Source organism: Leptinotarsa decemlineata, unplaced genomic scaffold, assembly GCF_025532065.1.
Source record: "Leptinotarsa decemlineata unplaced genomic scaffold, Ldec_3_MD MMD2_tig00001064_RagTag_RagTag, whole genome shotgun sequence".
NCBI classification, from domain to species: domain Eukaryota; kingdom Metazoa; phylum Arthropoda; class Insecta; order Coleoptera; family Chrysomelidae; genus Leptinotarsa; species Leptinotarsa decemlineata.
The window spans coordinates 2,168,764-2,181,948 of record NW_027412558.1 but is presented as its reverse complement, the minus strand read 5'-3'; the positions used below and the strand labels follow the sequence as shown (position 1 = coordinate 2,181,948).

The 13,185-nt window shown below is 36.0% G+C and overlaps 1 protein-coding gene and 1 long non-coding RNA gene across 7 annotated transcripts in view; one reads left to right on the top strand and one right to left on the bottom strand.

The window, feature by feature from the left end:
• LOC111510052 (uncharacterized) overlaps positions 1-13,185 on the bottom strand; it is a 344,477-nt gene that overhangs the window by 49,023 nt on the left and 282,269 nt on the right. For all 5 annotated transcript variants that reach the window (XM_074175514.1, XM_074175512.1, XM_074175511.1 and 2 more), the window contains one exon: positions 322-412. In XM_074175514.1, coding sequence (XP_074031615.1) covers positions 322-412 — 91 coding nt within the window. The remainder of the gene's footprint in view (positions 1-321; positions 413-13,185) is intronic.
• LOC141482384 (uncharacterized) overlaps positions 1-13,185 on the top strand; it is a 223,051-nt gene that overhangs the window by 27,685 nt on the left and 182,181 nt on the right. The gene's annotated exons all lie outside the window — the stretch shown is intronic.

The following is a 13,185-nucleotide window of genomic DNA, read 5'->3' as shown; positions in this document are numbered from 1 at the left end:
GCTCGAATAAAGTTAGGAAATCTAGTCTGAGCATTCCATTTCTTAAATGTTTGTTTTCGAAAAAGAAACAGATAGCTGTATTGATTTGTAAATGAAAATGGAATAACTGGAAAGGCTTGTGTCACTGTTCAAAAATCTGTTTTTCCGTTAACCAGCTGTCGCTCGCCTATGAACGAACTAAGGACTACCGAGGTCTTAAATTTTAACGTACGATTCCTACATTTTATGCTTCCCCTTGGTTGAATTGGTTATTTGAAAATTTGAATAACGTTCGGATCAAGTAACATTTTGAATTATGGGCATTTCCAAATTGAGTCTTACCTCGAAAGCTAGAGTTAAAGCAGCTTTTTCTTGTCGAAGTTGCTCTGCCTGTTTTTTGAATACCAGCATTGCCCGAACTGTTTCTTCCATTCTGAAAAAAAAATACTATTAGTGTGTCGTTCCAATCAAGTTTTGGTCTTAAATTCTGAAAATTCATTATTGAAAAATATGCCTACGTGACTATGCCAGGTTATAAATAGAAAACGGTACATAAGAATTTTCTTTAATTTTTACTGAAATTCACAAATCACATTCACTGTGGAATGCTAAAATATAAAAAAATTTGACAGTCAAAATTTTAGTATACAGGGCGAAATGTAACAAAAATATTTCGAAATCCCATGAATAGATATGAGCTATTTGAATCACTCTGTTGACCATTTCTGATTTTGGTTTCTGTACATTCTCACCTGATACAAGTGAAAATTTTGTTGAAATTTTAAAAACGAATAATTGTGAAGCGATAATATATATTGCAAAGAAATATGTGAATCGCTCTATATAAAATAATAAATCTGATATTTTCGGTGTATTGTGGCCTCAACTAGAAACAGTTGAATGAGTTATTGTGATTTTTTTAACAATATGCATGAAAGCGTCAACTCATTTTAGAGTTTCATTTTTCATTTTTATAGTACCCAAAAATAATAACGATTCATCCTGTATATTATTCTTTAAAGTTCATAACATATATATGGAAGTTTGGTCTGAGATCAGAACTATAGACTCCATTTAGTTTTTTTCAATTCTACCGATAATTATGTGTGATATTAAATAGTTAATATTGGTCTGAAAGTGGCATTTTCCAGTTTTGACACCTTGTATTTCGAAAACTATACATAGAATTTTTTGTGCCTATGGTGACTTTTGGTCAGTAGATCGAGCTCAACAAAATACTACAATTTCAAGCGATTCGACAGAAAGCCATTTTGCATAAGGAGTGTGCGTGGTCCTTTATTTACTGTTTCAAGTTATTTTTAGAGGGACTGAAAAAGTGTAAAACATTTATTTTTTAAGGGAGATGAGTTTTTGGTAAAAAGGATTTTTGCATTAACTTTTCCATATTCATACAAAACATTTTGGGAAATACTCAAAGAGGGAAAGGAAACAATTAGGTTCAAAATAAACTCCGTACAAAGATGTCGAAATCATGGATGGAAGTTATTTTGTCTTTCGTTCCTTTTGTGAGAAAAATATTCCCTCGGTGTCAGTTGTGTCCTTTTATTGATATTTAAATTTTCCAAACGATAACGAGCAGTTCATATCCTTCTGGTTCCGAGGCGTGTGTAATGAAGCGGAGAAATAATGATAGCGATGTTACACTTTGTGTTGTTTTTCTTTCGCCAACTAACTTTGGTGTGAGACTTCATTCTTTGTGTATTTCTTCCACCAAGATAAAAAGTGCTAGAACGTGGAAGACTGACATAAATTTATTTGTTTCTCATTATACAAAAAGCGGCTGAATTATAGTTCATTATTTCGCAACGTATTTTTGTTGAAAATTTTGGCATAGATCCATTTGAATGTTCAAACCACTTTTTCAAAATATTATATTCTAAAAAGATTATTTCATTAATTTTGACTTCGTATGGTATAGTGAATCTGCAGAATAATCTGGTATTCAATTGATATTACATTTTTACAATATGGGAACATAAAAATAAAGTTAGTGTAAAATGAATTTCGTTCAAAATATCAGCTTTCATATACACTAAATTTTGAATACAAAAGGTTACAGAAAAAATTAATGGACAATGGATACTTTCTTGTAGAAGATCCATCATTTTTCGATTTGAGAATTCTCTATAACCATTTTCAGCAATAATTGCTCATATAATGGAAGGAATCGACAGTCTACGTATTCCCAACGATCTCTTTTATTTTAAAATATTTGTATTATTATCGTATCACATATCATTACATTATAGATCTTCTGAATCTGAAGAGGGATTATTTGAGTTCCCACCTAGTGGGATCAGCTAAAAAAACGGCCTGTATATTTATCTCCCAAACGACTTTTGCTATGATTTAGAGCTCGTCCAAAATATTTTCTCTGTGAAAAATGTTTTCGACGCCTTGTCCTCAGATCTGTCCATCTCGATTGTGGAAACTCTGAAAGCAGTATTGTCTGCGACAAGATAAAGTTTGTTGGTGTGTAGATACAAAAAGCACCGTTAAATGCGGAGAAAATGGCGCAAAACAATTAATTGCGTAGAAAAGTCATCTATCACCGATGTCGGAGGATCTTGTAAACGTGAAAGTACATAGTTTTTGTCGTGTCTAGGAGACTCCGCATAAACTAACACCTCAAGATTAATGATGTGCAAGGATAGTGCAAGAAATACCAAACTGTTCGCGTTATCCAAAAAGAGAAATGTCCCAAAGTATTGCCAGTGGCATACATATAGGGTGAACGTGTCGTTGTTAGCTGAAATACGAAAAAATCTTATATGAAAACATTGGTCAAGATGCATATCTATAGTTTTACAGTGTCTTCTCACTTCAAAAACGGCTCAAGATGGAGTTTAGTAGCCGTACGCTAATAGACAATTTGTTACTTGCTCCAATATAAAAAGCATATCGAAAAACCATATAAAAGAATTCATTATTGAAGTCTAACTGTTAATAAAAGTACACCGTTTCATCCGAATAACTCAATGAATTAGATATTAATGATGTGGAAATACCGAGATTTCCATTAAAGTGAAATAGCGTACTATATGCAAAAAATTCATGCTACATCCTTTTATGGATGAAAATGAGAACGAAGTTAAATTAAATGGCATTTTTGTTATCACCCTTTTTGGGACACCCCGTATAAAATGTATTTCGGTCAACAATATCGCTGTTGAACTTGTTTCTTGTAGGATCTTTTCGTATTCGTTCGTTACGCCACTGTAAACTGCTCGAGGAAATCCACATGAAAACATCAAACTCAATTATTCCGTTCTCCGTAGATAATGGAGCTGAGTAAACTGTATACTTGGAATTATTATAATTCAAAGCTTTCCCACGAGGCACCTATTTTGCCGTGTAATAGAATTTAATAAGAGTGCGCTGAAACGAGATTTTAACAATGGCAGCTCGATCGACAATATCGGAGACCATTAGAGACTTTGCCGGACGAACAATAGTGGATAATTTTCTAGGAAAATATATTATTTTAATGGTCTACATACGGCCGAGGAAATGTGTAAGAGTATGTCGAGTTATCTTTTGATATCTTCTCGTGGGATCGCCTTAATGTTATAAGTGATGCAGAGATATGAGGCAGCTCAAGAAACAATACTTTAGTTTACTGATTCGATTCGGAGAATAAATACGTTTTGCGCACTGTGCTCTTCCTCAAATATCGCAGAAACATTCTCACATCCATTCTATAAACAATATAATTTATGGTCCAAGAATCAAGATCAGTAGTGGGGCATTGAAGAACTCAAGAGTGACATTCGTATATCCAATAAGACAGTAACTGAAATTCAACCAATAAAAAATAATCGAAAGAAGTATTTGACGAAAACCGATTTTAATAATTAGTATAGATATATATTAGTTGCGTCGTCTGTGTCTTGTATGTCTTGTGTCGTCTGTCCTGGGTCGTCGTGGGTCTTGTATTGTCCGTGTCTTGTGTTTAGTGTGTCGTGTAGTCTATCTTATGTCATGTGTGGCTTTTGTAGTGTGTGTGGTATCGTATGTGTCGTGTATGTCGTCGGTGTCCTGTAAGATGCGTCGTCTGTGTCTTGTGTCGTCTGCGTCTTGTGCCGTCTGCGTCTTGTGCCATCTGTCATGTGTGTTTTTATTGTGTAGGGTGTTGTGTCATCCGTCCGTGTCTTGTGTCTTATATCTTGTGTCGCCTATATTGTCTCGTGTGTGTCATCTGTCTGGTGTCGTATGTGTCTTGTGTTACCCATGTCTTGTGTTACCCATGTCTTGTGTCGTTTGTGCCTAGTGTGTCTTGTGTAACCTATATTGTGTCTTGTGTGGTGTCGTGTGTGTCTTGTGTGTCATCTGTCTGGTGTCGAATGTGTCTTGTGTTACCCATGTCTTGTGTCGTTTGTGCCTAGTTGTGTCTTGTGTAACCTATATTGTGTCTTGTGTGGTGTCGTGTGTGTCTTGTGTGTTGTCGCGTGTGTCTTGTCGTGTGTGTCTTGTGTGGTGTCGTGTGTGTCTTGTGTCGCCTGTGTCTCGTATCGTGTGTGCCTTGTGTCGTCTATGTCTTGTATCGTATGTTTTGTCGTGTGTGTCTTGTGGTGTTTGTGTCTTCTGTGGTATCTTGTGTCGTGTGCGTATTGTCGAGTGTATTGTCGTGTGTCTTGCGTCGCCTATCTTGTATCTTGTGTATTGTATGGATGGTGTCGTATGTGTATTGTATCGTGTGTGGTATCTTGTGTCGCCTATCTCGTGTCGTGTGTGTTGTGTCACCAATCTTGAATCGTGTGTGGTGTCTTGTGTCGCCCATCTTGTGTCATACATTTTGTGTCTTATGTGGTATCGTCTGTGTCTTGTGTGGTGTCATCTGTATCTTTTGTGGTATCGTCTGTATTTTTTGTGGTGTCGTCTGTGTCTTTTGTGATGTCGTCTGTGTCTTTTGTGGTGTCGTCTGTATCTTTTGTGGTGTCGTTTGTGTCTTTTGTGGTGTCGTCTTCTTCTTGTGTTTGGTTTGTGCTTTGTGTATGTGTGTGTGTGTGGAATGTGTCTTGTATATGTGTGTGGTATGTGTCTTGTATATGTGTGTGTGTGGTATATGTCTTGTGTATGTGTGCAGAAGGATCTTTTTTGTTGCCTGGAACGTCATTGAGTCGTATCAATGATACTAAAATGAAAATTTTGGATAACTTAGTTTCAATTGAAATATAAATCGATTCCATTTGGTGAGTAGCGTCCTCGTATCTCCAAAAACCTTTTGTGCAGCTCAAGTGCCTGCTTATTAACGTGGCCCTTAGTATGTTGGGAGAAGGTCTGTGATATCCTTGAGGAACTCCCCTCGTTCTAAACATTAGAAACAGCCGGTGCTACTAGTTGGCTCTCGAATGCCCCTTCTGTCGCGCTTTATTTTCTTATTAAGTGACTAGTTATTATGCTAAATTAAGTCATTTATTTGATGCAGTTTGGAAGTAGTGAAGAATAGGACGGTGGGTTATCATAAGCGTTTACGACGGCAGATGGTCTAAGGTTTTGGGGGATAAAGTTTTAAATGTTTTCCAAAGTTAACTTGGAATTATGACCTTTAATGAAGAAAAAACGATGAAAATGTCGATAGCTAGGCAGCTTTAACAGATATGTACGGCGATTAAAGGCACTAGATCAATTTTTAACCGAATGAAATGAACAAAAATATGTGCTCTCGACAAGCGGTGTCAACAGCAACTCTTCAACTGGTCTCGCAGCAAAATGAATAATATTTTCTGGGTAAATAATTGACCACTTTCCATAAACGATAATAAACATAACGTATTGTGTCATTCACACAGGCTGCCTTTGATATGAAACTCCAGGATTAATGTAATCCTTCGTAATAACTGGAATATCTTCCAGTTAGCTGGTGGATTTGTTGTTCGTCATTATCAGATAAAATGAAACGTTTTCTGGACGAAAGAATGCGGAAAACTACTATCCGCGAAATGCGTGTACTCTAGAAAATGAGAAGTACACCAATGATTTATGGATTAAGGGAGTGGAACGCGTCTTTCGCGGTCGATTTATGGTTTCCAGGAATAAACGCCAAGGAGAAAATTCCTGCCCCTTTCTTAAGGCCAGGCCGACGTATGACCTTTCGAAGTGAAAGCCAGTGTGTTGAGAAAATTTTGAATCGGTTTTAATAATATACGGGTTTGAACGAAATAATACAAAAAGATATTCCAGTGATTTTTCTACCAGTTAAAAAAAATTGAAACGAAGATTTTTCAGCAGGATTACCTTCATTTGGGCGTGAAAAAATCTCAAAAATCTGTCAGTTGATGCGAAAATCAGTTTCTTGCAAGTATCTCGAATATTGGGGTTTTGTTAATTTTAGTAATTACAACAATTGTTCGTTATTTTTAAATAATCAAAATGAAATCTTTAAAAAAGTGGTTCTTTCATTTGCGTTCTTGTCACTCCAATAAAGTATGATATTCTTAGTAGTAAAACAATAATGGAACTTTTATATTTTGAAATCATAAAAACTTTGAATCAATTAGAATTGTCACACCTGAAACTTCTCTACTGTGAAACCTATCTTTATTTTCTCTCATCTATTTCTCATCAATCAATAAAGTTATTGACAAGTTGTTTGATGGCATGTTGGACAAATAGGAGATACCATACAAATCGCGTGATCGAACAACACTACGAGTAGAATATAAGGACTTCTTAGGGTGAATTGAGGTTGAAATTACCAATATATGGAGTATTTCGTACAGGAAAAATATTAGGTTCGACATTGAATTACTCGAAATTATTGATTCAAACTGCAGCCAAATCAAAACTTTTGTTTATCCTACATTTGACAATATTATGACGTCTGTCAAAACTCTTTTATGGTTTTTTTAGCCATGAGGTGTCTGACGTTTTGTCTACGACTGCGGTAGATATTAACACAGGCGATGAGTGTCCTCTAAGCAGGTACTTCAGAACTGGTTTGGGTCTCTGGTTTTTTATCATTGGTGGTGAGCGTCTCTTTCTTTCTATTTGTTGGAACCAATAACCTGAAACGACAGCAATTGCATGCAGGTAGCCAGATTTTATCAATGTTAAAAATTATCCTTTTCTCCATTGAAGTTGTTTTTGTGTTTCTGAATTTCTATCGGCTCCCTATACATATAGTCATATTTATCACATTTATTATATTACAATATTTAATTCCGAAGACCACGGCTTTTGATTCATTACAATTTTTGCATTATTTCATGCGAAAATATAACTCAAATGAAAATTTCGAACTAGCAATTAGAATATACCCTCTTTCTGAATGAAAACATTCTCAAATGAGTGATGTTACAAGAATCACATTCCGAATGTTCCCGAAATACCTCTGATGAATATTAATGGATTGCATTCAAGTTGAGTGGCTCGTTTTCTGAAAATAAACCCGTGATAAGTAAGCATATGTCTATTAACGGCCTCGTTAACGTGGTATTCGTTAACGAGACCCTAAAAAATTAGTAAAGCATTCTTAATTACACCTTTTTCGAGTGTTGTGACTTTAACGTAGTTTAAAAAAAAACTTATAGTTCATCACGTCATTTTTGAAATGTATGAAAAATCGGCCAGTCATTGTTTTCGTACAGAAATCCATATTGGGCAAACTGGAGAAACTTTATCCAAAAGAAGAAAAGAACTCATGAGTAGTTTTTTGAATGAGAAGATCAATTCAACATTTGAAAATGATATTTTGGTAGAGATGCACAAGATAAATCATGGTTATGATATATTGCTTTTGGAAGAGAAAAGTTCAAATCTCGAATCTAGTGGAACGCTCAGAAATCAATAGTTTCAAGAATCCAGAATTACTGCTCAGTGACCAAATGGATTTGAGTAATTTTACATTAAAATTCAATTCAATAAATTTCTTACTGATGAAGTAAAAATGTATCGATTAGTAAATTAGGTGTAAATTATTATATTATATAAAAAGTACTATGCAAAAATGGTTAGTATCGAAGATGCCTGAAACACGTGTCGTATTAGAATATCTGAGGATATTTTTAACATATGAAACAGCATTAAGTACCTTCCTCAGCTATATTTAAGATTTCAATCTCGTACGAAATAAGAATCATTTCAATTAAGACGAAAACAGTTATCGCTTTTGGAAATCTATTCAGTGTTTTCAAATATTCGAACATTTAATTCTACCTGCTGTCCACTTCTTGATGTGACAAAACATTTCGGTTAATTAGCTAAAAAACGAAGTTAAAAAGAGGAAATATCGAACAGAACAACAGTTTCTTGGGAGTTGGAGAATAAATTTAGATTTTTCGGATAGCGAAAACGTTTCATTTTATAGTGATCGCCTGTTTGGGGCCATAAAAAAGATTGAGAGAAATTATACGGCTCGGACAAAGAACCACTCGGTGTTTCGAACGTTTTGGAATTAATGGAGGCTTTTACTCGTACGACTAGAATTCAGAAAGTGTCGTAAAAAAGTGTTGAAGTGGTTTTTTCAGGCTAGATGGCGTCAGAAAGCAATCATATTAGTGAGTTATCGAGAGTGATTTCCAAAGTTGGATATTTCTATTCGTTTTAACAATTTTATTCGATAAGAGTCGAGTCACACTGTGTGTGCAAAAAATTAAGAATCAACTCTAAGAATTGTATTGAAGACAGGTTTCCTAAAACTACTCTCGGTTCAATTACAAAGAGATGCTTCTTTTGGCATAATGGACTCTAAATTATATAATATCATTCGGCGTCCGAAATCCATTATTTTGTACCAAATCATCTAAAGGAACAATTCGTTCATGTCAGCAAGATAGTGTCTATCATCAACATAAAGTCGATGATTTCCGATAATTGAAAATCAAATTCTTTTCAGAGTATCATTCCTCGAACTAGGCTGAAGCGGACGACAAACATCATGTTTGTCATTGCTCCATCTGCCTGTGAACGAGGTAACCAACCACATATCAGAAATTTGCCCAATTCCTCGTATAAGGAAAGATAACTTTCCACATATAGTCAGTGGGCATATTTGAAGACTGGCTATGAATCAAATCATCTAAAGGAACAATTCGGCAGTTGTATCGCCAATAGCATATGCGGGAATAACTTCAGTGAAGAATCCTGCACTGACACCTGTCGTATATAATCCAACGCCCTTGGTGGTATTAGTCGGCGGAGTAGTTGTTTTCTGATGGGTCTCAGTCCATTAACCTACATTGTAGGGAGTTGGGACTGGCCTGATCGAATTGTTCTATTAGATGATTTGATTTATAGCCAGTTTTTAAGTATGCCCACTGACTATATGTGAACACATTCCTTTGTATCCCGATAATTGAAACAATTGAGCAGGTTGGGCGCCTCTTGGATAAAAACTTTTAATACTGTATTGAGGAAAATTCTAGATTTGATCAGAATTTGCCTATATGAAAATTGTTTCCAAATTCATTGATGAGTTTCATGTAGCGAAGTAGGAGACTTTTCCAGTCCTTTGCTAAATTTTCATGGATAATCATGAGAATTTTTTATACCAGTACAGAAATGTAGATGGTATCTTGGTTTGTTCTATTGGTACTTGTAGACAGTTGAGCGAGTTGAGATGGAGATGAAATAGTTCAACAAATGTTCTCGACTATCCCATGATTTCGCAATTTTCCACAAACCTACTAATGCAGTGAAACATAATTCTTCGACGTATCCATATCAGCATGATAGAAATTTTCAAATAGAATTGAGTTTCATAAAACAAATTGCCCTCAGCAACGTTTTAATATAGATATTATCGACTACATTCTTTCTAAAAATACAGAAATAAGCTATGAACCAGCTAGAACAATAATTCACTTCTTCGATTCTTCCAAGATATCACTATTTTTTTGGAAAGAAAGATTTACTGTAGATCTAATAATTATTATGTTTCTTTAAAAACAATAAATATCAGATTGGTCAGAAGTATACTTGTGATTCATGTTCCATCTTTATGTTGGTGGATCTTTTCCCAAAAGTCCAGTTCAACATTTTTCTGGAGAGAGAGGCTACATGGACTGAATATAAACTTGTGCACATTGCCAATTGCACAAATTAATTCAATGAAGAGTGCAACAGAGTGTTGTTTAACACTGAAAGTCAGGAAAATGATGAAGCAGCAGAAATTTTGAACAGTTGCTCAATGACCACATGGAAATGAATATAATCATTCTCTATTAACATAATTCTACAATGATGAAATTGATGATCATTTAATCATTTCGTCTACAACTGCAGTAGGTATTATTGTTCTCACAGCACATACTAGATTGCTTGGGGTTCAAGTATCTGATTTTAGTCAATCAGTGGTAGGCTGATTCTTATATTTTTCAGTAGGATTACTTAGACTTTGTTTGTTTTGCCTTGATTTTGGTTGAGATTGTCTCTCTCATCAGTCAGTTCTATCACATGTTATATATTCTTCTTGATAGAGATACATGAAGCTCTTGGAAAACCCAAAAGACATTGGTTTCAATTGCCAAATCAAACAAAGCACGTTTTTGTTAAAAAGAAGAATAATGTTTTGTTAGATTTGCATAAGCTTTTTTGTGAAGATATTTTGGAAGTTTTCAATTGTTCTTTCTGAAATTGGACGATCCTGTATGATCCATTATTATTCAAAACACGAAATAAACCAGCTATCTACCAAACGGCGAGAGGCGTATTCTTCCCGAACGTTATTATAGAAATTTGTATAAAGTTAATAAGGGGCTTGCGAATTATAGGCAAGGGCCGGAAAAAACTCCACCTAAGACGCAGGGGGTGAAATCTCGAGATGCAGCAGTACAATGAGGGGACGAAATAACTATACAGGAGTCGAGAGGGCCTTTAAGAAAGTTGCCTGTCTGCCACTCGACGGGGATCGGAAGTTCAAGTGGGTACGCGCGAAGCAGGAAGTTTTATGAACAGATGCGTTCAATAATTTATAGATTACGCCGTAAAAAATTGATATAGTCTGCAGAATTTTATGAGGAGTGGAGCGGAGATCAGAGACAATATCGTATCGGAGGAGCGTGGAAAGTGGTTTGGGAACTTCAATTTCGCGAAATGATGGAAAGTCTCTGTAACCGCGTTCGTTTTATGAGCGTGAAGCGTTAGTTTGCGGGCTTTTTTTTGGAACGGATCGCTATTGAGAAGTGTCTGCCAAGGCATCTGGGAGGGTATTGATGCTAGGAAATGTATAAGTGATTTTTTTTTGAGATTCAGTAAAAGTATTGCACGAGATTTTTTACTTCACAGTTGCAATTAAAGTCATAAATTGAAAGGGAAAGATATAATTTCAGGAGAGAATAATTTTTGAGTTTGTACTCCAAACATTCCTTGTGGAATTGAATAAGAGGGTTCTCTTTCTTCCAGTTTCGTAAATTCTCTACATGATCTACACCTGTAATGATTAATTTTTTGCTGGTATCTTTTTGGCAACACTGTTTTTGACAGATCACGCGTGAATCGTGTCGTGCGTCATTGTCAAATTTGTTCAACCATGAATCGACTTAAGAATGAACAACGCTTCCAAATTATTGAATTTTACTATCAAATTTTATGCTAGGTGAAGGAAGTACATCGAGCCCTTCTTCCAATTTATGGGCAGTTTCGTCGGCCTACTGAGGGAGCTATTCGGAAGCTTGTGACTGAATTTCGAACCCAGTTTACATTATTGGACATTAAACCACCAACACGCATACGTATAGTGAGGACCGAAGAAAATATTGCGGCTGTATTCGCCAGTGTTCCTGATGACCGTGAAATGTCGATTCTCCGCCGTTCGCAGCAATTGGGCCTCTGTTACTCCACTACGTGGAAAATTTTGCGAAAGGATTTGGGTGTAAAACCTTATAAGATACAGCTGGTTCAAGAATTGAAGCCACACGACCTTCTACAACGTCCAACATTTGGTGAATAGGCGTTGGCAAAGTTGGAGAAAGATCCACATTTTTATCGAAAAGTTGTGTTCAGCGACGAGGCTCATTTCTGGTTGAATGGATACGATAACAAGCAAAATTGCCGCATCTGGAGTGGAGATCAGCCACAAGCATTGCAAGAGCAACCGCTGCATCCCGAAAAAGTCACTGGTGTGAATTATGGGTCGGTGGAATCATCGGGCCGGACTTCTTCAAAAACGACAAAGGCCGGAACGTTACTGTGAATGGCGAGCGCTACCGTGTGATGATTGACGACTTTTTGTTGCCCAAAATGGAGGAATCAGACATGCCTGACTTGTGGTTTCAACAAGATGGTGCCACACGGCACGCGAAACAATGGCAAATTAGGAGTCGCCTTCGGTGAATAGTTTGGGGTCCGATAAACCAGCAACGACTGGCGCTCTGAAGCCAATATTGAAACATTTATACGTGAAATACCGGTCGATATGTTATATATACCTTTTAAAAACTCACCCGTTATAAACAACAACATAAGTAGAAAAAAAAAATCAAGGAAACATTACTCAAAATGATTCCGACAAGTTCCATAATACAGTCAACTTTCAGAATATTTTCTTACATCATTCAAGAAGGAATCAGAAATTTTGAATCCTAAATCAGGACCACTGGACCTTGTTGCTGATTCAAAGCGTTGAAAATTGTTCGACAGACCCCGTAGAAGAAACAAACTAGTCAAATTCAAAACTTCACAAAATATTTACTTCCAATATGTATTGGCATGCATACTGTTTCCTTGTGAAATTACTTGATTATAGAGCACTGATGATGGACTTAATTGAGTCCGAAACGTTGGCAAAAATTGAATTGTTCATCTACGTAGAATTTTTGATCCCTTAACCAACTAATAAGCATTTGAAAATATAATTTGGATCACCAAACCTCGCGAGGTAAAAACAAAAACTTTATCTACTGAAGACGATAACTTGGTTGGTGAAACGCGCGTCGAGAAGAGTATGGCAATTCTTGTGTTCGGAAAAGTGCTTGCTTTGGATTTTTTCTACACTATAGGTGCCAGTACCTAGTCAAATATTTATATTGCGACATCTAAGTGTCACAAGGTCGCACAGGCACCGCTCTTGGAGAGCCTTAAGGATATTTCTGCAGTGCTTGTGTTTTGTCCTTGAAAAAATAGAATAAAATATTTGCGGCGACGATACTTTTCTTTATTTCACTCCCATCGGGATTATGTGAAAAGTTGTTCTCACTCAAATCACTCCATCCATTTACAAAAAAGCAATCAGGATAATAGATAAGC